We start from the raw sequence: 23,562 nt of genomic DNA on the forward strand, positions 1-23,562 counted from the left end.
CTGCTACATGCCTCTGGTGAAGAGTAAACTTGCAACCTCGAGGACAGTGAGGAAATGGTCAGAGGAGGTTTATGAGGCGCTCCAGGGTTGTTTTGAGGTGACAGACTGGCAGGCACTCTGTGAGCCACATGGAGAGGTTATTGATGGGCTCACAGAATGCATCACTGATTACATTAACTTCTGTGTGGACTGCAATGTTCCGACAAGAACTGTTCTTTGTTATTCAAATAACAAGCCATGGGTGACAAAGGACATTAAGGACATCCTGAATGCTAAAAAGAGGGCGTTTAGAGATGGAAATAGGGAGGAGCTGAGGGCAATACAGAGGGACCTGAAAGCCAGGATCAGGGAGGCTAAAGACAGGTACAGGAGGAAGCTTGAGTGGAAACTCCAGCAGAACAACATGAGAGAGGTCTGGAGGGGGATGAGGACCATCACTGGGTTTCGGCAAACTAGCAACAGAAGAGCTGATGGCAGTGTGGACAGGGCCAATGAACTTAACCTGTTCTTTAACAGATTTGACATTGTGGCCGCTGCCCACCCCCCACATGATTCATCTGTTGTCGGCCACCAACCAACACATATTCCACTCTCCTCTCCTACCCCTCCTCACAGTCCAACCTGCTCTCATGACTATACCCCTCCCCCAGATGAAACCACCACGGTGGGCTTCATGGCTGAACAGGTGAGAAGACAGCTGAAACGTCTCAACCCAAGCAAGGCTGCAGAACCGGATGGTGTCAGTACCAGGGTGCTCAAAGCCTGTGCCCCTCAGCTATGTGGAGTACATCGCCATGTATTCAACCTGAGCCTGAGGCTCCGGAGGGTTCCTGTACTGTGGAAGATGTCCTGCCTCGTCCCTGTGCCGAAGACGCCGCGCCCCAGTGGCCTCAATGACTACAGACCGGTGGCATTGACCTCCCACATCATGAAGACCCTGGAGAGACTTGTTCTGGAGCTGCTCCGGCCTATGGTCAGGCCACGCTTAGATCCCCTGTAGTTCGCCTACCAGCCCCGACTAGGAGTTGAGGATGCCATCGTCTACCTGCTGAACCGTGTCTACGCCCACCTGGACAAGCCAGCGAGCACTGTGAGGGTCATGTTTTTTGACTTCTCTAGTGCGTTCAACACCATCCGCCCTGCTCTGCTGAGGGAGAAGCTGACAGCGATGCAGGTGGATGCTTCCCTGGTATCATGGATTCTTGATTACCTGACTGGCAGAACACAGTACGTGTGCTTGCAACACTTTGTGTCCGACAGAGTGATCAGCAGCACTGGGGCTCCACAGGGGACTGTCTTGTCTCCCTTCCTCTTCACCATTTACACCTCGGACTTCAACTACTGCACAGAGTCTTGTCGTCTTCAGAAGTCTTCGGATGACTCTGCCATAGTTGGATGCATCAGCAAGGGAAATGAGGTTGAGTACAGGGCTACGGTAGGAAACTTTGTCACATGGTGTGAGCAGAATTATCTGCAGTTTAATGTGAAAAAGACTAAGGAGCTGGTGGTAGACCTGAGGAGAGCTAAGGTACCGGTGACCCCTGTTTCCATCCAGGGGATCAGTGTGGACATGGTGGAGGATTACAAATACCTGGAGATACGAATTGACAATAAACTGGACTGGTCTAAGAACACTGAGGCTGTCTACAAGAAGGGTCAGAGCCATCTCTATTTTCTGAGGAGACTGAGGTCCTTTAACATCTGCCAGACGATGCTGAGGATGTTCTACGAGTCTGAGGTGGCCAGTGCTATCATGTTTGCTGATGTGTGCTGGGGCAGCAGGCTGAGGGTAGCTGACGCCAACAGAATCAACAAACTCATTTGTAAGACCAGTGATGTTGTGGGGATGGAACTGGACTGTCTCACGGTGGTGTCTAAAAAGAGGATGCTGTTAAGTTGCATGCCATCTTGGTCAATGTCTCCCATCCACTACATAATGTACTGGGTGGGCACAGGAGTACATTCAGCCAGAGACTCATTCCTCCAAGATGCAGCACAGAGCGTCATAGGAAGTCATTCCTGCCTGTGGCCATCAAACTTTACAACTCCTCCCTTGGAAGGTCAGACACCCTGAGCCGATAGGCTGGTCCTGGATTTATTTAACTATTTATTACTATTTTTCTATTACTATTCTATTACTATTTATTATTTCCATGACTATTACTATTTACTAACAGTAGTATTACTATTACTATTTCTATTACTATTTATTATTTATGGTGCAACTGTAACGAAAACCAATTTCCCCCGGGATCAATAAAGTATGACTATGACTATATATTTATTTACAATGATACATGTTTAAATCCAAACAATATTCTTAAAAACATTTAAAATTCAGAGGATTTCTATCTTATACATTTCCAAAACTATGAACTATTTCCAAAGCGAAAAGCACAAAGGATTTCCAAAACATTGCTCTTATAAACTAAAATGACAGACCAACAAGTTGCGGTTGAACAAATCGTCCATCACAGAAACTGAAACTGAAGTCTTGTTCTTTCATCGTCCTTGATGTTCTTTACCCCATTCCCAAGAAGCCTGAACTGCTCTCTACACTTATACAGTTTTCTCCCACTTGTGTGACTTCATAAGCATGTATTAATTCCTCAAATATCCTTTTAACACACATGGTCTAAAAGCATTTTTGGAGACTTGGATCTTAGCTAGCTACCATTAATGCTGTAAAGCTAACTTATTTGAGTACACAAGCCTTCAACTATAAACACATGAGTTATTAATATGTCAAAGATATTATCCAACTGGTTCTGCAGGCTTCCTTGAACTTAGCTACTTAAGAATCATCTTCTCTGTTTGAAATGACCCAAATTAAACAACCCATTGTCTTGCACTGTACTCTTGAGCAATAATAAAGCAGGTATAGTGAGCTAGCTTCCCTTAGACACAACGTCTTCTAAATATAGAGCTTGTTTTCAAAGCTGTGTTTTTAACATCAAGCTGAATGCTACTTTTCATTTACATTTTAAGAACTGAAGATTGACTTCCATTTATGGTCAAAAGTTAAGCAAAGAATATGGTTGAAAGTTTACTCTCAATTGTTTTCGATCTTACAAGTGGCAGATACTGTATTCAGCTGTCTGTTGATTATGAACATGAAAGAAACAGACCAGTGTTTTTTCCACAACTTTAATGCCTAGGATATATTGAGCTGCAAATCAAGCCCATCTGACTTTACAGCATGTGTGCTTGTGTTATGTCATTGTCACACTGTACCTCCAGCTTTTCTTACTGTGTTTGCCTGTTAGTTACAGTGCGTGGTGACTTTCACAGGTTACCCCCAGACTTTTTCCAGGTTTTTGTTGGTTAACTATAGTAAGAGATTCTTGTCTGGATTAGGCACTTACAACTTCTATGTCAAAATGAAATAGTAAGTCGACAATAAAATGAATTTTGGTTTTGTTGGTAAATACCTGTCCTTCATGCTGTCTATATCCAGAGCAATTGACTGTAAGAGGTTTTTGGAATCATTTTTCTCCTTGTGGTTCAAGTTTTCTTTTTATGCTATTCAGTTTGTATAAACACACCATGATGAAAATTTATGTTTTAAAAAAGTTGAGTAAATAGGATGTTTAAATTGGTTAAATTATATCTAATTTCATAAGATAATTTCTTTACAAATTAGGTATAAATATAAAATGGAATATGACTGATTAAGTTCAGAATGCTCCTTCCACTTCATAGCACCGTATGTGAGCAATTATGGCCTTCCTTTATAGCTAGGTACTTGATAGAAAAATATGTTTAAATTGTTTTAGTACTTCATACATCCCATAAGTATGCAGACTTTGGATGATAATTTTACATTCATGCCATTCCAGAATGATTCTGATTATGCTTCTATCAGCTAATACAGCATAGACTGTGTTGCTATTTGTAGAAACATTACTCTAAGGAGCTGAAGTTGCTTAAGTGAAGATTGCATACGGATCATTGATATATAGGCTACCATTGGAAATGGAAGTGCTTTGTTAAATTCACTTATATTTTCCAATAATCATGAATGTAGTTTGCTGAAGCATTAATATTTTTCATTGATTTGTACTCACTTTTGACAAGAGAAAATTTACTTTTTTACATTTTGGACAAAATGAAAAGCAAAGAACCATTTCTATGTACTGTTCATTAAATTTGCATATCATACCATATACCAGTATGTGATATTTTTTGATATTAAAGTAAAATTTCAATAATCCACTCTGCAACTATTCAGGAATCTTGATAGTTTGGCATGTGGCTTGATTAATAATGTTCGTTGTGCAGCCTTTGCACTGACTGGGGTTCTGGTTTCCGTGTTCCCTCTTCACTTATTATCAGGGTCCTGGTTCTTGTACTGCCTCTGACAGAATGGGTTCCTGTTTCCCATGCTCCCTTTCAACTTCCAGTATGCTGGAAAATTTATGTTCATACTGTATAACATCTTTAAACAACAAAAAAAAAGAATTAGTGGAAAAAAACATTCAATTTCCTGGAAAATCTGACAGTTCAGTACCACCGAAGTATTAATGTGCTGGATATTCAGGGTTTTTATCTGAATTCTCTTATAGATACAAAACTGTTTATTTACTGTAATCTATTTGCAGTGGATGTTTTGAATTTAAAAACAATTGAAAGAGGAAGTTAACTGAACAGTACTTTTATAATAGGAAGAAGTACTTTTACAATAGAACCCAAATATTTGACTGGCAAAATGTTCTTTTTCAATCATGAAGAAAGAAGGCACCTATCTGGAGTGGAATGTAGAAAAGGGGCCTGAAATGAAAAAATAAAAAGCAGATTTTGATACCCAAATGTATAACTATTTACAAATTTATTTATACCATTATTCTACAGACACAAAATATCATTGTTTTCATGTTGTGCAAACCAAAAAGCTTGTTTCAAAGAATTTATATGACTAGTTAGTATATTCCAATAGCTTTATTCCTAAAATATCTATTATTCCACTTCCAATTTAATTTTTCAACTTGATACAATAAAGTTTCCCAAGTTTCAGATTTCACGGGAGGAATTGGCCATGAAAATGTTCTATTTGAAAGATACTCTGCGTGTGTGTGTGTGTGTGTGTGTGTATGTGTGTATATATCGGGGTGGGGGGGGGGTGTAGAGCTGCAGTCTTTTTGTGAGTAATGGTATTCCTGCTCCTATCTCCATAGGAATGAAATTTAAAGATTTGTTTGTAGATGGTAACTAGGGTGACACCATGCACATTGAATGCCTTATCCATTTGCTCACCAAGTTGTTTTGGAGTTCTAATATCATTCTGGTGCCCCAGCTTGTGTAACAGTGGGTGCCATCCCGAATCCAGGGTTGGTGGCTATGCACCTCCATCTTCTTCGATTTTGCGTTCTTTTTCTGGCCTCAGCATAACTTAACCCAGTCCATTGCCTCATATTATCGTACCAAGTGGTTCGCTGCCTTCCTCTTTCCCTCTTTCCTTCTATCATCCCTTCCAATTACAATTTCTGCAGTCCAACACCTCTTAACAAGTGCCCAGCATATTCCAGCTTCCTTTTCTGCACATTGTTCAGCAACTCCTTTTCTTTCCTCGCTCTCTTCAACACTTCCATATTACTGACCTCATCATCCATCTAATTTTCTGCATTCTTCTTAAACACCACATTTCAAATGCCTCCAGTCGTCGTTGCGCTTCCTTGCATAAGGTCCACGATTCAACTCCATACAACAGACTGCTCCAGACATAGCATTTCCAAATTCTACAGCGCAGCCCAGAGTCCAACCTCTTGCCACACAGCATGTCACTCAGGCTCCAGAACATTGATCTTGCAATCTCAATTCTTCGTCTAATTTCTGTATCATATTTCCCATCCTCTGTGATCATCTGTTCCAAGTACACAAACTTCTTGACTTGCTCTATGCCTACATCGTTAACTTTGATACTGATTTTTGGGGATTTCTTTCTTCTGTGATGCTACCATCATCTTCGCCTTTGCAGCATTTATTTTCTTTCCAAATCGTTCACCTTCAGCATTTATCTTATCTACTATTCTGAGTAACTCGTCCTCAGTCTGGGCTAACAATTCTCAACCATCTGCATACCTCAAGTTGTTCACTGTCACTCCACCAATTTGGACATCAGCTTCAATGTTCAACACCCTGAAGATTACCTCTGAGTAGATGTTAAATAATAAAGGGGAGATAATGCAGCCCTGTCAAACCCCTTTTTGGATCTCAACTTCAGGTGAATTCCCACCACTAGTTCTTAATACTGCCTTCTGATGCCAGTACGGGCTCGCAATCAGTCGAACATCTTTCCCATTCAGCCCCAATGAGTTCAGGCAATTGACCAGCCATGATTGACTCGGTCAAAAGCTTTTTCGTAATCCAGGAAGCACATGTAAATGTCCTCTTTTTCTCTAGACCTCGTTCCACGATCATTCGCAAATTGAAAATCCCTTCACTGGTACCCTTACCCGGTATAAATCTGCTTTGGCACTCATTAATTTAATCAAGAACTGTCCTTTTTATTCTGCTTAGAAGTATTAATAACAAGATCTTGGAGGCATGACTTATAAGACTTATAGTTCTAAAGTCTGAGCATTTTGTGCTCTTACTTTTCTTCGGGATTCTGACAAGCTCTGACACCACAAAATCTGTTGGCCACTTTCTTGTTGAGTAGATTGTATTGCAAAACCTCGTGATCTCCTCAACCTCCGAGTCGCCAAGGCACTTCAACATTTCGGCTGTAATACCATCTACAGCACAAGCTTTACCAGTTTTTAACTTTCCAATGGCTGCTCTTACTTCCGCTACCAAAATTTCAGGACCTTCCGTGTTCTTCTCACTCACTTGATCATTTCTAGTATCGTAGTACAATTCCCTAATGTATTCCATCCATCTACTTTCCACCTGTCATTCTCAAAGAGAAGATCTAATGCTAAGTTTCACCTCCAGTTCTCCAGCATATTTGTTTGTACAGTAGAATCTGCTACTCAGATATTTATGAAAGTTATGTGAAGTTTCAAAGGATGTAAATGCCATATTCTGGGATCTTGGTATTTGCATTGAATTGTAATTTAGGATTCTTCTGCTAGTTTTTTAATCATTAATTTTTTATTTAAAAACCAAAAAGATATTTTTACTTTGGGTGAGCATTCACTCTTCCTATGCCAGTGACAGCTCATTTGCTCTGCAAGTTATCTAACTGGCCTGTATGGATTTTAATAGTCAGATTTTTTCCTTCTCATTGGCAGCAAGCTTTAATCTGGTTAAATTATGCTAGATCATGCCCACATCTGCATCATGCTCATCGGCTCCCTATGATTCCATGATAATGTCCACAATGGGTGGTATTACTTTTACCAGCCATCCCTTGGGTAAAGCTGAGAGGCAGCATGAGAACGTAAACACGAGGAATTCTGCAGATGCTGGAAATTCAAGCAACACACATCAAAGTTGCTGGTGAATGCAGCAGGCCAGGCAGCATCTCTAGGAAGAGGTACAGTCGACGTTTCGGGCCGAGACGTCGACTGTACCTCTTCCTAGAGATGCTGCCTGGCCTGCTGCGTTCACCAGCAACTTTGATGTGTGAGGCAGCGTGAGAAGTTCTTTTGGCCCCTGTATTCAGGAACTTGTGCTCTGAAATTGCAGGTGGTGCTAAGTCCTTTGGTAGAGTTAGATATCAGCTGAACTGGCGTCTGAGCATTGAGTTGTATCTTACTTCCTCAAAGCTAGCTACAGGTGCCTAAACTAGAAATAAGCTGAGCCACAAGGAAGATTTCATCAGCAGTTCTTTGTAGAACTGCTGACAGGGATAAGTGCATTTCAACCTATTACTGACCTAGCATTCTGTTTACATTATTATTACATTTTTCAGGTATCTGCTCCATTTATCATATACCGAAACAAACAACTTTAAATACTTTCAGTAGTCTGAGGAAGTTCATTTACATTAGTGCTGAAATTGGAAATGAAATGCCCAAGAAATGTGCATGTATAGCATAAATCAGTTGATGAGTAAAGCAAGGAAATTCTGATCATTCTAAAAAATATTACTCTTTTTCACCTGGATTTGAAAGCCAGTGAAAACTGGGGCTTCAGAAAATGAAAAGACTTGTAGATTATGAAATAGGATGATTTCACCCTGTGCTGTAGACAAGACCTCTGAGAATGCATGTACAGTAATCTATACATAGAAACATAGAAAATAGGTGCAGGAGTAGGCCATTCGGCCCTTCGAGCCTGCACCGCCATTTATTATGATCATGGCTGATCATCCAACTCAGAACCCAGCCTTCCCTCCATACCCCCTGACCCCTGTAGCCACAAGGGCCATATCTAACTTCCTTTTAAACATAGCTAATGAACTGGCCTCAACAGTTTGCTGTGGCAGAGAATTCCACAGATTCACCACTCTCTGTGTGAAGAAGTTTTTCCTAATCTCGGTCCTAAAAGGCTTCCCCTCTATCCTCAAACTGTGACCCCTCGTTCTGGACCTCCCCAACATCGGGAACAATCTTCCCGCATCTAGCCTGTCCAATCCCTTTAGGATCTTATACGTTTCAATCAGATCCCCCCTCAATCTTCTAAATTCCAACGAGTACAAGCCCAGTTCATCCAGTCTTTCTTCATATGAAAGACCTGCCATCCCAGGAATCAATCTGGTGAACCTTCTTTGTACTCCCTCTATGGCAAAGATGTCTTTCCTCAGATTAGGGGACCAAAACTGCACACAATACTCCAGGTGTGGTCTCACCAAGGCCTTGTACAACTGCAGTAGTACCTCCCTGCTCCTGTACTCGAATCCTCTCGCTATAAATGCCAGCATACCGTTCGCCTTTTTCACCGCCTGCTGTACCTGCATGCCCACTTTCAATGACTGGTGTATAATGACACCCAGGTCTCGTTGCACCTCCCCTTTTCCTAATCGGCCACCATTCAGATAATAATCTGTTTTCCTATTTTTGCCACCAAAGTGGATAACTTCACATTTATCCACATTAAATTGCATCTGCCATGAGTTTGCCCACTCACCCAACCTATCCAAGTCACCCTGCATCCTCTTAGCATCCTCCTCACTGCTAACACTGCCACCCAGCTTTGTGTCATCCGCAAACTTGGAGATGCTGCATTTAATTCCCTCATCCAAGTCATTAATATATATTGTAAACAACTGGGGTCCCAGCACTGAGCCTTGCGGTACCCCACTAGTCACCGCCTGCCATTCTATACGTTGATAAAGCAGCTTGTCTCCAGTATTAGTTTAAATGTTTAATCAATACTCTATGGTTCCAGCAACTAAAGCGTTCACTGACCATAATTCTTCCTATTAAAGGATAGCAATTGGTCACATGCTATAATTCTTTCTTAAGGTTCTTGACTTAATGAGACTTCTATCACTACAATGAGCAAGGTTTAATGTTAATGATAAAAGATCAATAGAAATCACAGTTAATTAGAGAACAATTTTTGACTGAGCTGATAAAAAGGAAAAGAAGGAAAGGTGTGGAAGCAGGGGGATAATGGGTAGAATTCATAACAGGATCAGGATTGTGGAAGCAGTTGATTAGAGCTGGGGTAAAGCACTGGCAAGAGCCTGGAAGGAAGAGACTCCTGGAAAGGAAAAGTAGACCAGCGAGAACTAGACACTTTTTTTAAAAAAGAAAAGGCAGAAAGAGTTGGGGGAATGGAACAAGAGTTGAGGGAGAGAGTACTTTGTATGTTTCAATTGATTAGAACCCTGAAGAGGTACAATATTGAATCTCATAGAATTATACATTGTTAATAAAATATTTTATTGTTCCGGATTCTTTTATTGATATATTTTAATGTGTTCAGGGATTTTTTTGGACAGAAGTTCAAAATCTAGAGATACGCAGCATTGGAGACTTCAGAAAAGTTGGGATATTTTCCAAAATGCAATAAAAACAAAAATCTGTGATATGTTAATTCAAGTGAACCTTTATTTAACTGACAAAAGTACAAAGAAAAGATTTTCAATAGTTTTACTGACCAACTTAATTGTATTTTGTAAACATACACAAATTTAGAATTTGGTGGCTGCAACACACTCAACAAAAGTTGGGACAGAGGCATGTTTATTACCATTGTGTTACATCACCTTTCCTTTTAATAACACTTTTTAATCATTTTGGAACTGAGAATACTAATTGTAGTAGATTTGCAACTGGAAATTTTGTCCATTCTTGCTTGATATAAGACTTCAGCTGCTCAACAGTCTGTGGTCTCCGTGTTCTGATTCTCCTCTTCATGATGCGCCATACATTTTCAATAGGAGATAGATCTGGACTGGGGCCAGTCAAGCACACGCACTCTGTGTCTACAAAGCCACGCTGTTGTAGCCCGTGCAGAATGTGGTCTGGCATTGTCCTGCTGAAATAAGCATGGACGTCCCGGGAAGAGACGTCGCCTTGATGGCAACATATGTCTCTCTAAAATCCTAATATACGCCTCAGAGTCAATGGTACCTTCACATACATGCAACTCACCCATGCCGTGGGCACTGATGCATCCCCATACCATCACAGATGCTGGCTTTTTCACCTTTCGCTGATAACAATCTGGATGGTCGTTTTCATCTTTGGCACGGAGAACTCGACGCCTGTTTTTTCCGAAAACTAGCTGAAATGTGGACTCATCTGACCACAGCACACGGTTCCACAGTCTTTCGGTCCATCTGAGATGAGCTCGGGCCCAGAGAACTCGCCGGCATTTCTGCATAGAGTTGATGTATAGCTTGCTCCTTGTGTAATACAGTTTCAAGTTGCATTTCTGGATGCAGTGACGGACTGTGTTGAGTGACAATGGTTTTCCGAAGTACTCCCAAGCCCAGGTGGCTATAATTGTCACAGTAGCATGACGGTTTCTTAGGCAGTGCCGCTTGAGGATCAGGCGCATTCAACAGTGGTTTCCAACCTTGCCCTTTACGCACTGAGATGTCTTTGAATTCTCTGAATATTTTCACAATATTATGTACTGTAGATATTGAAAGACCTAAATTCTCTGCAATCTTGCGCTGAGAAATGTTCCTGTTGAACTGACTAACAATTCTCTGACGAATTTTGGCACCAAGGGGTGAGCCATGACCCATCCTTGCTTGCAAAGACTGAGCCTTTGATGGACGCTACTTTTATACCCAATCATGATACCTCACTTGCTACCAATTAGCCTGCTTAATGTGGAGTCTTCCAAACCGGTGTTACTTGAATATTCTGTGCACTTTTCAATCTTATTTTAACTCTGTCCGAACTTTTGTTAAGTGTGTTGCAGCCAGCAAATTCTAAATTTGTGTATATTTACAAAATACAATTAAGTTGGTCAGTAAAATTATTGAAAATCTTTTCTTTGTACTTTTGTCAGTTAAATAAAGGTTCACGTGAATTAACATATCACAGTTTGCTTTTATTGCATTTTGGAAAATATCCCAACTTTTCTGGAAATGGGGTTTGTACAAGGGATTTTTGCATCATTTCGGCAGCTCCAGGACAAATTCGGATTGCAAAAGAGTCATTTTTTCAGATATCTCCAGCTCAGATACTGTGTAAGATCACATATTTCTAGTTTTGAGATGGCAGAACCTGATAAATTAGATAATCATTTAAGATCATGTTTATAGACAGAACACATCATCGCCTATCTGTATGATGCCATACACAACAAGTGTCATTCAACAATGGATAATATTAAAAAAAGAGTGGGAAAAGGAGTTGGGTACAGAGATAGAGGAGGTTATATGGAATGAGGCTTTAGAGTATGTTAACTCCTGTTCCATTAGTGCCAGGCATTGTTTAATACAATTTAAAATCCTATATAGACTACATTACTCAAAAGTAAGGGTTCATAAAATATTCCCAGAGGTGTCCCCAAAGTGTGAGAAATGCAAGTCCTCGGAGGCAAATTTGTTACATAGTTATGCTTTATGTTCCAGGATACAAGAGTATTGGAAGCAAATATTTGAGGTGCTATCAAAGGTACTAAAGGTTCAGATAATACCAGACCCCATTTTAATAATTTTTGGTACTTCTGCAAGGTCAAATAAATTCCAGGCTACCCAGCAACAACTACTGACCTATGGCATACTTAATGGTTCTCCAAAGTACTGCTTATATTTAATTATCTTGAAGGTATTTCAACAACTCCTTAGCAACGTGCATTGGAAATTATATGATTAGAGGATTTGTCCATCTCTATCCTAGTTTATTATTACCAATTCTGAATTTTGTTGAATTTTGTTTATCTCTATGATTGGCAAAGTATCTGCTTATTCAAGTCCTTCCTTATTCTGGCTCTGAAATTTAGTTATCTTCACCACTAAAATGAGTTCCTCATTGGAAGATACATGTGCTTTGACAGAGCAACAGCCAGTCAAATATTTTGGTCTTGTTTCGTTGTTTACAGTGCATAATTCATTCTGTAGCTTTATATTTTAGCTACTTTGAAATTTTGCTGGATGAAATTTAGCCTCACTGATGAAATAACTATAATAACTATTTAAATTTTTAAAATTGACCTCTACTGTAATTTGTGCTTTCCACTTTTTCTATACTTGCAGTGTCCATCATGCGCGTCTCCAGTTGTTGCAGCATTGCCAATGTCCAGGACATTCCCATGTGCCTCACCAGTTTCAATTACTAGGAAGAAGTTGTCCTCCAGGCAAACTCCTGTTTTGTAATAGACTTCTTTTCATAATTCCACTTATCAATTCATGATTTCAGCATGGCATTCTCATCACGTTTTGCTTTCTGGGAGCAAAAGGAAAGTGCATTTTTAACCTCTAATCATTCAACTATTGATGTCAAACCAGGCTAGTTTCGCCATAGAATTTATATTCAGGATTTACAAAGTGTATTAAAATTATAAATTCATTTTCTTAATAAATTGGTTTATATTGACAAAATAACCGAAATAAATTTTTGGTCACACCACACTTTTCTAGGAAAAGTTTGCATGGTTGTTGTGGTAAAGTATTTGGTTGATTACACAAAGACCTGTTTCAGATGAGGGGTGTTTTGTTTGCAATTGTTTGTTATAAAGCCACAACAATATATCAGTGACAGAAGTGATGGCTTTGTGGCCAAGTTTGCGGACGATATGAAGATAGGTGTAGGGTCAGGTAGTGTTGAGGAAGCAGGGAATCTGCAGAAGGGCTTAGCTGGATTGGGAGAATGGACAAAAGAAGTGACAGATGGAATATAGTGTAGGAAGTGTATGGTTATGCATTTTGGTAGAAGGAATAAAGGTGTAGACTAATTTCTAAACAGGGCGAAAATTCAAAAATCAGAGGTGAAAAGGGATTTGGGAGTAGTCGTGCACAATTCCCTAAAGGTTAACTTGCAAGTTGAGAATGGTGAGGGAAGCAAGTGCAATGTTAGCATTCATTTTGAGAGGACTAGAATATAAGGGCAAAGATATAATGCTGGGGCTTTTAAGCCACTGGTCAGGCTTCACTTGGAGTATTGTGAGCAGTTTTGGGCCCCTTTTTGAGAAAAGATGCACTATCATTGGAGAGGGGCCAGAGGAGGTTCTCAAGAATGGTTCTGGGAATGAAAGGGTTAATTTTTGAGCAGCATTTGATGGTGCTGAGCCTGTATTTGTTGGAGTTTAGAAGAATGAGGTGGGGGGGAGGGGAATCTCACTGAAACCTATTGAATATTGAAAGGCTTATACAGAGTGGATGCGAATAGGATGTTTACTGTAGTGGATGAGTGTACGACCAGAGGGCACAGCCTCAGAATAGAGGAATGTCCATTTGGAACAGAGATGAGGAGAAATTTCTTTTGCCAGAGAGGGTGGGGAATCTGTGGAATTAATTACCACTGATAGCTGGGAAGTCCATGTCAGTGAGTATATTTGAAGCAGAGGTTGATAGGTTCTTGATTAGTCAGGTGTCAAAGATTTCGGGGAGAAGGCAGGAGAATGGGTTTGAGAAGAACAATAAATTAGCCATGATGGGATGTTGGAGCAGACATGATGGGCTGTATGGTCTAGTTCTGCTCCAATGTCTTATAGTCTTAGAAAAGGCCAAAACATTGTACTATTTTAAATGTATTAGCACCCATATTTTGCAAGAAATTTTAGAAGAATATATATATTTTTCCATGTATATGAATATATTCCTACATTCTTAGTTGCAACTGTAATGTTAGAATGAAGTTTTTACGTACTGCAAGGTTCCAAAGGTCCATAGAAAATTAGTGAAGTTTCATGGATTTATTCCTGTTGGTATAGACTAGGAAATATTTGATTATTTCTGCCAATTCTACTTGATACTAATTCTGCACCTGTGACACTCTGGCAGACAATTTCGCTTTATTTGGAAGTTGCTATAGCACTTTGAAGACTTAAGAATAGAAATGAGACATTAGTAAAATGATGCAATAAATTTCTGAACTGCTGATAGGGGACATGGTTCTTGAATTTAGCATTTTAGCGTAGAAATTAATGCTTTTCTTTTGTGAAATAAACTGACAGTTTTATGTTCAAGTTTCTGGAGCATTTGTTGAAGTTTTCCAAGAGTTAAAGTTTCAATTACAGTTGCATCTTTCTGTAGATTTTTATTGCATTGTGGTGAAGACTGACAGCATTGTAGCGCATATTATTTAAGCTCTGGTTAGTGATGTTGCATCCTCATCCTATAAATAAATAGGTTAAAGAGGAATATCCTGTTTCAAAGAAAAAATCTGTAACCACACTCAGATCAGAAAATCCAGATGAAGACAAAGAAGCAAACCATGAACCACCTGTAAGTTTCCTAACATAATAGTTGTTCTTGTACATAATAACACAGTTCTGATCAAAGTAAATTTATTTTAAAACCATCAGGAAACTAACCCACATATTTACCAGTGTGTTTGACTTGTATATTGTAGAAAATATGACCTTAGCAACTGAATGGTATAATAGTTTACTTTAACATATACAGTTCAACTTTTTTTTTAAATAAAAGAACTTGGTTAGTTTGGTAGTAATCTTGCCTTTACCTACATGGTTTCTTTTATAATGGCCCAAAGCAATAATGTGGTTGCCACCCTTGATGGAGATATCAATTGATAACTGTATCGGCAAGTGTAGTGGACGTGTTGATCTCCTTTGGACTTGGATGGCTTTCAAAGATTCTCCTCTAATAATCTAGGTGATAGGAATAAAATGAAAGTTAACTGATATATTTGTTGGAATTTTTTTAAGCTTAGAGAGTTGTATGACTAGGGTTAAGCAGTGCATAATAACACAATTGACAACATGATATGCAACATAAAACAAAACTTTGTGAGAGGATCTGTCAGGAAGTATCTGGAGGTGCTGTAGAATTTCATTCAGCTGTGCTATGAAAATGAAATTGTTTTATTTGTTGAAGCAAAATCTAACAGAGAGTTGTGCTGAATCCTGTTTGGATTTTAATATGCAATTGAATTGCAATGTTGTTAAAGCTGTCAATTGATCTGATTAACACCAAATCAATTTATATTAGAAATAAATGGTGACTTACAAGAAAATTATGGTATTCAATATTTAGTTCATTTTGCTTTTTATCAGAAAATGACATACAACCAGAAACATTTCTGAAATAATACAAAATAAATACTGTAGAAAAAGACCTTTACAAATAGCAGCTAAGCCTTGCTGCAGTGCAACATTTAGGATTAGTCATTAATATTGTTTATTCAGAATTGCTTGTAGATGATAAATCTCTTTAGAATATAGTTTCTTTTGTCTTCAAACTCACATTTACAGTAAGTATCATTTGTCCACACATTAAATCCCAGAATTAGTGTAGAAGGTTGTTGTAGGTTAATTGGGACTTTGATAGAGTGCAGAGCTGGTTGAGAAGTGACAGAATGGAATTCAATCCACAAAAGTGTGAAGTGATAAGTGATTCACTTCAGAAGGTCAAACTTGAAGGCAAAGTACAGGATGAATGGCAGGATTCTTAGCATTGTGGAGGAACAGAGGGATCCTGGGGTTAGCGTTCATAGATCACTCAGAGTTGCTGAGCAAGTTGATAGCATGGTTAAGGGGGTGTAAGCTGAGTTGGCCTTCATTTGTTGGAGAATTGGGTTCGTGTTATGAGGTAAAGTCACAATTCTGTAATATTCTGGTTTGACCACACTTGGAGTGCTGTGTTCAGTTCTTGTTGTCTCATTATAGAAAGGATATGGGAGCTTTAGAGTGTGTGCAGAGGAGATTTACCAGAATGTTTTCTGGATTAGAGAGCATGTCTTATGAGGATAGGTTTCTTTTCTCCCCAAGGACAGCAATTGCTAATATTAGAGGGCATAATACAGAGGATGATGATTGCAGGAAAGCATGTAGAGTGGTGGGTATGTGGAACTCACTGCTAGGGGTAAAGATAGAGGTAGATATGTTAGTGATATTTAAGAGACTCTCAGATAGGCACTTGGATGAAAGAAAAATGGAGGGTTATGTGGAAAGAAAGGTTAGATTGATCTTGTAGTAGTTGAAAAGGTTGGCATAATATTGTGGGTTGAAGGGCCTTTACTGTGCTTTACTGTTCTATGAATTACATGAAGAGAAAGTTGATTATCTGCTACCACTTATTTTGTCCCCCAGCTGCATATACTGTATCTTGTAATTTTAGTTAGAATTATAAATGTCAACTACTTTATAATGTTTCATATCATTTGCATAAAAGATCATGCACCTAAGGTGAGAAGGAGAAAGTTTAAAGGAGATGCGTGGGTCAAGTTTTTGTCACACAATGTTGTAAGTGCTTAGAACAGAGTATTGGTGGCAGAAGATATTTAAGTTGCATTAGATAGATACAAGAATATGCAAGGGATGCAGGGATGTTGATCACGTGCAGGCAGAAAAGATATAATTTAATTCAGCATCATGTTTGGCAATTCATTGTTGGCCAAAGAGGCTCTTCTGTGTTGTACTGTTCTATGTTTATTTTGTACATTATTAGGCTTAACACTTAATATCATCTTGATAGTGTAAATTTGTAATTGTTAGATTTCTAATCAACATAGATACTGTGTGCCATGTGGTTACAAAAAATATTAGCATACATTACCCCTCATTATTTGTGTGAAAAACATAAAGAATGTATAATTAAATATTTGCTTTCTGCTTTTACATGTTTTAGATTTTTACATATATTTGCTAATTTAACCAATGTTACAACAATTATTGGATAGGATAATCCATCACATGTATATGACCATTCTGTAAAATAATAGATAACTCATCAGTTTATGTGACAATTGCATAGTTGGAGGTAAAACAAGTACTTTATTTTGCAAAGTCTATTTTCTTTCTAGATATAATTTCCACACTATTTCTGTTTTCTTTTGCTTTTGTTTTTTTTTCTCTTTTCTTATGTTGCATAAATATAGTCAGAAAGAAATGAATATAATAATACAGTGAAAAATGGAACTGAAAAGATCTGTGGTCCACAACCAGAGCTAAATGGAGAAAGTGAATGTTCAAAGCAATTTACTGAAAAAGTCTTTCATGCACAAGAGGAGCTGAAGAGTAATATGAATACTACAAATCAGCATGCTTTGCCTCAGGAAGCTGACGGACTTCCTAAGAAAAAAGTGGTTAAAGTAGTAAGGAAGGTGATACGGAAGGTTGTACCATTTGAAGGAGGAAGTGAGAAAGAAAAGGTCACAATGACGAAGCAGAAAGAGCAACCAGTAGAGAAAAATATGGAAAGCAAAACCATTGTGGAAGCCAAGGCAGGGCAGAGAACCGATGGAGGCAAGTCGATGAAGTTAAAGGTTGAGAAAAATATTCGTACTTCATCCAAAGCAGAAACTGTTGCTCCAGCAAAGAAAATGGATAAAGATGATATCTCGTTTGGGTTGACTAGTCTCATGTCTAGAGGAAAAACTAAAGCTCACAAACCTCGATTAAGGTCCCCTGAGAAGAGAGAGGAAATTACTGATAATGGTTCTGATCAAATGCTTGCTGCAAAGCCACATTCACCAATCTTGGAGTCTGCAGATGGAATAAGTGAGCCACAAATGGCAGAATTACTGCAAAGGAAGGTATACATTTTTTTCCTAGCTAACTAACCAGTACATGCATGGCACAATGTTGGAGGAAGCAAATGAACCTAAAAAGATATTTTGTCAAAAGCCTGTCTTGGAACTATGTTGTTTATGATTATCAAACCAGCATTTTGACAAATAGTTATTGTGTGCTGTATGCCTTAAATCCATTTAAATTGTGGAAAACAGTTTACATGTTTATGGCAAAATTCTGAAAGCTGCAGAATGAAACACCTAAATTATTAATTTCTGTAGTGGTTTATGATATTAGTATCATATTAGTATGTGTGGTTTGAGATTATTTATTTCCTGATAGAACCAGCTTGCATAGATGTGAGATGGTGTTTGTGCATGTATAACAGGAAAAGCTGTGGAACTAACATGGGTGTGGTGCTAAATTAATACCGTAAATGAGAAATGAAGTGAATGCGTTAATCTACTTGAGATTGATTAAATCTAAATTTGACCCTGTGGTAATGAAAGACATTGAAGTGAAAACTTGAAGTGTGGTTTAACTTTCAAAATGCCCGATCTACCATATTGTACAAGCATGCACACCATTTTTCTTGTTTGGCTTACTTAAAGGAGACCACATCTTCCAGTGGGCAACCAAAACCAGGTCAGGAAATGTTGCCTTCACTTATTGCTGAAGAATTTCCAGCAGATGATATAAACCAGGTGTGTGGCTTTAAGGAAAAAGTATATAATTATATAGGGATGTTGGATGTTGATGGCAGTAGGAACAGTAAACAACAAGAAGCCAGCATATATACCAAGGAATCAACCTGAGAAATTTCTTATTTAAAAGATGTTATTTGGCAAGATATTCTAATAATCATCAACAAGAAACAATATTCTGCATTTCTTTGCTTGAGTGAAAAGATCAACCCAAAAGGTTACTGCATGCCTCTCTACTAACTTTCAGTAGTGGTTTTTGTACAAATAATATAAAAAAATATTGTGCCTTTTGTGTAATCAAACAATATGCAATATGTTGCAATATAATTTTCATTGTATTATGCAGAAGTTGATATTTTCAAATTATCTTCTACTTCAATGGGGTGAAATGTGTGATGTTAAAAGATAATTGATGAATGCTGCTAATGGAAACAATCAGCCTTGTTACTCTTATTATATAGTTGCACGTAAGAGCACTTTTCATACTATTACAGCCATTCTCTGAAATATGAAAGTAAGGAACATGGAACTGAATCAAGCAGTGATTCCTGTTCCTGTTATACTGAAAGACCAAAAATAACTCACATCTAACTTCCCAGCTTGGACATCTAACACAGACATATTCATTTGAATAAGGCAACCAACCTTCAGTAAGAAGCAAAGCTATATCTAATAGACACCAGAAATCCTGTAGATGATGGAAATCTAGAGTAACACATACAAAATGCTGGAGGAACTCAGCCGGTCAGGCAGCATATATGGAGGGGAATAAACAGTTGGGTTGAGGCCCTTCATCAGGACTGGAAAGGAAGGAGGAAGAAGCCAGAACAAGAAGGTGGCTGGGAAAGGAATTTGTGTTCTTTCCCCTCCCTGCCCCACCTTGTTCTTGCTTCTTCCCCCTTCTTTTCCACTTCCGATGAATGGTATCGGCCCAAATTGTCGACTGTTTATTTTCCTTTATAGATGTTGCCTGACCTGCTGGTCGTCCAGCATTTTGTGTGTGTTACACTATATATAATATTGTTTTGAAAGGCATTATGAGGAAACAGCATTTTCAAATTTGAAATGTATTTCAATTTCCTTTGATAATTTCACTTGACAACACAAGCTGTTGGAAAAACAATGAGCCAATCCATGAGTATGCTCTTCGGATCCGCTGCCTGAGGATTGACCATTGCAAACGATCTATTTCATCCCATGCAATACTTTGCCTTGTGGGATGGCTTTCACAGCAACACCTCTGGGACTTAGGGAGCTGTAGAGCAGCAGACGTTAATGCAACTGCAAACATTAGGCAAAAACTTCGTAAAGTATGACCTGTCATATTAATATAGAACAACTTGACTGAGAGCACGATTTTCTCAATCTCAGTTACAGTCTCCTGTGAATAGGTGAAAGAATTATGAAAATGCTGCATGAGATGAAAATGGTGAACTTGAGGTTGTATTTGTATTAGTTATTGGATCCCCCAAGCACTGTCCACCACTCTTGATTACATTTGTTTTCTGAGTAAATGATATCCAAAAATGAAAAATGTTATTGTTGGTTGTGTGATCTTTAGGGTCAGAGGACACCACAGCAATTGACACCCACGGATGAAGCTCAGACAAGGCTGGAAAGAATTTTCAATACTCCAGTAATTAAAAAGTTGCCATGCATTGAATGTCTTGTGTGTTGGGCTTTTGGTATATGCATGCCTGAATATAGAATCCTGCCTTAGTAGGATTTCAGCATTAACCAAAGTTCCAGTTGATTTTAGCAGTGGGTCAGTAAAGTGATGCTACTGGATACACTCAGCAATTTCACTTGGCTTATTCATGTTTAAATGAATTAATGATTAAATCTAACATATAACTATGTTGCAAAGTATTGACTGCTGCTGTAGTTCAGAGAGTAAAATAGAAGGTCTGTGGCCCATTAAAGATTATTCCTGTGGTACCACAGGATAGATTATGCAATGCAGTAGATTCAAATTTAAATTTTTACTTTCTGTAATTGCTTACATATATCAGCAACAATTAAGTTGCACATAATATCTAAAAGGAAATGTTCAAGCTTCTTAGTTACAGTCAAACTTAGTTTCAGTAGTCAAAGGATCAGGGTGTAGGCTTACAATCTAACAATATAACAACAATTTTTATTTATATGGTGCCTCTTATCTTACCGAACCACCTGACATGCAGCAACGAGTGCTAGCAAATAAAAATCCATCATAAATAACAAATTACTAGGATAGATGATCTAAGATTTGGTCAAAGAGTTATTCCTTTATGGAGTTCTTAAAGTAAAGGAAGATTTAGTAAGGGAGTTCTTGAGCTGAGAACTTGTCAGCTAAAGGCACAATCACTAAATACTTTATACCTTATTGTCGCCAAGCAATTGATACTAGAACGTACAATCATCACAGCGATATTTGATTCTGCGCTTCGCGCTCCCTGGAGTACAAATCGATAGTAAATATTAAAAATTTAAATTATAAATCAGAAATAGAAAATAGAAAAGGGAAAGTAAGGTAGTGCAAAAAAACCGAGAGGCAGGTCCGGATATTTGGAGGGTACAGCCCAGATCCGGGTCAGGATCCGTTCAGCAGTCTTATCGCAGTTGGAAAGAAGCTGTTCCCAAATCTGGCCGTACGAGTCTTCAAGCTCCTGAGCCTTCTCCCGGAGGGAAGAGGGATGAAAAGTGTGTTGACTGGGTGGGTCGTGTCCTTGATTATCCTGGCAGCACTGCTCTGACAGCGTGCTAGGAGGGAAGATTGGTTTGTGTGATGTGCTGGACTGTGTTTACGATCTTCTGCAGCTCCTTCCGGTCTTGGACAGGACAACTCCTATACCAGGTTGTTATACACCCTAGAAGAATGCTTTCTACAGTGCATCTATAAAAATTAGTGAGGGTTTTAGGGGACAGGCCAAATTTCTTTAGCTTTCTCAGGAAGTAAAGGCACTGGTGGGCCTTCTTGGCAGTGGACTGTGCTTGGTTGGACCAAGTTAGGTCATTAGTGATATTGACCCCGAGGAACTTAAAGCTCCTTGGAAGATGAAGGAAGAAGAAGGAATTCAGTTTAAGAATAAATATGAGAGAAGAATTAGTGGAACATTTATTATCTTGGAGAGTTAGAGTCGAGAGAAAAATGAAGGTGATAATTTTAAAATCAAGTTGTGTAACTGGGAGACTGTTCATCACCATGCATATGGGAGGGAGAATGGCAAACAAGTCTGTGCAAATTAGGATAGTTTTTATTGATATTAAATGATTTGAGAGTAGAATGAGGAAGCCCACTCGGAATTATGTTCAAAGCAGAGGCATTTCCAAGGGCAGACAATCAGGACGTGACCATTTGCACATATTCTTCCAAATGTACTGAGATATCATAATTCTTGCGTGCATTCTGGTTTTAAAATCATCAAGTCAAGAGATAACAAAAGGATAGACAAGATGTCCGTCATTGCTTTTTATTCTCCTTAGGGTGTGATGCTAGTGTAAATGCTGCAAAAGAATAATTTTTTTAATTTAACCTACTAATCTTCTCTCGTATCCCTGCAAGTGTTTCCATTTAAAATATGTTGCCAATTCCCCTTGACAATTATTAATGAGTTCCCTTCCACTATCCTTTCGACATATTTTGTAGATTAGATGAAATCACTGCAAAATTTGATTTCTTGCTATCATTCCTCAGATATTTTTGCCAATTATTCTGATTTTTTTTATAGTTTGGAGCCTCCTACTAGTGACTTACTATGTTTGTGGGGGATAAAAGTATTGATATACCTTCATAGTTGAGATACTATTTTAGAAATAATGTAAACATAAGAGTCATAGAAAAGTACAGCATAGAAACAGGTTCTTTGGCCCATCTAGTCCGTGCCTAGTCCCATCGACCTGCACCTGGGCCATAGCCATCCATACCCCTTCTGTCCAGGTACCTATCCAAACCTCTCTTGTGCTGGCAGCTCATTCCACACTCTCATGACCCTCTGAGTGAAGAAGTTTCCCCTCATGTTCCCCTTAAACTTTTCAACTTTCACCGTTATCCCATGACTTCTGGTTGTAATCCCCTCCAACCTCAGTGGAAAAAAGCCTACTTGCATTTACTCTATCTATATTCCTCATGATTTTGTATACCCCTATCAATTTTCCCCTCAATCTTCAACATTTCAAGGAATAAGTTACTAACCCATTCAATCTTATAACTCAGTCCTCCAGTCCTGGCACCATCCTTGTGAATTTTCTCTGTAATTTAAAATTTTGTGTTTGCTGCAATGATATTAAGTCTGTTTCCTTGTTCTAACTTTGACTAGTTTATATTTTTGTTAGCTTTATTTTTAAAACTTACTTTAAAATATCAGCAGCATTTCTACTTAGGTTGCATGCTAATATGAAGATAGATATGAATTTTAGAAACTGTTTTTCAGTGTCCTTTTGTGTTGTAAAGTCACGAGATAATTGAAAAAAATTCTCATTGTTCCTGATACGTACAGGCTTAAGCATTCATCAAAATAAACTTCATCTCAATAAATTTAATATTAGGAAATTTTATTTGACATTTTCAACTTGAATATCACATGATTTGTTATAGTAAGCAGAATTTGTAATTTTAACTTTTGAACTACATTCAATAGTCTATATAACAAACTGCAAGTTTGAGAGTAGCCCTATTCAAAAGGTAGTATTTACTTGAAAACAACTTCTTCAGCTTTGTGCTGTAACATAAGAATTAATCTGTAGTTGTAGATTTGACAAATGAGTCACAAGTTCTTGGAAAGGATCTCTAAATTCACTTTTAGCCCCTATACATGACCTTGTAAATATCTGTCAATTCCTGGAATAAATCTGATACTAGGCTTTAAAATAAGTTTTATGACAATTTTAG

The 23,562-nt window shown here is 38.4% G+C and overlaps 1 protein-coding gene across 10 annotated transcripts in view; it reads left to right on the plus strand.

The window, feature by feature from the left end:
- Window positions 1–23,562, plus strand: part of myo18ab (myosin XVIIIA b) — a 249,946-nt gene that overhangs the window by 77,578 nt on the left and 148,806 nt on the right. For 2 of the 10 annotated variants that reach the window (XM_063031922.1, XM_063031927.1), the window contains exons 2-6: window positions 12,551–12,751; window positions 14,643–14,740; window positions 17,355–18,011; window positions 18,600–18,692; window positions 20,254–20,328. The exons of 6 other annotated variants lie outside the window; for them this stretch is intronic. In XM_063031922.1, the coding sequence (XP_062887992.1) occupies window positions 12,715–12,751; window positions 14,643–14,740; window positions 17,355–18,011; window positions 18,600–18,692; window positions 20,254–20,328 (960 nt within the window). In that variant the 5' untranslated portion in view covers window positions 12,551–12,714. The remainder of the gene's footprint in view (window positions 1–12,550; window positions 12,752–14,642; window positions 14,741–17,354; window positions 18,012–18,599; window positions 18,693–20,253; window positions 20,329–23,562) is intronic. 2 more of the 10 variants (XM_063031929.1, XM_063031930.1) reach the window with 2 other exon arrangements.

This window comes from Mobula hypostoma, chromosome 23 (assembly GCF_963921235.1).
Source record: "Mobula hypostoma chromosome 23, sMobHyp1.1, whole genome shotgun sequence".
NCBI lineage: Eukaryota > Metazoa > Chordata > Chondrichthyes > Myliobatiformes > Myliobatidae > Mobula > Mobula hypostoma.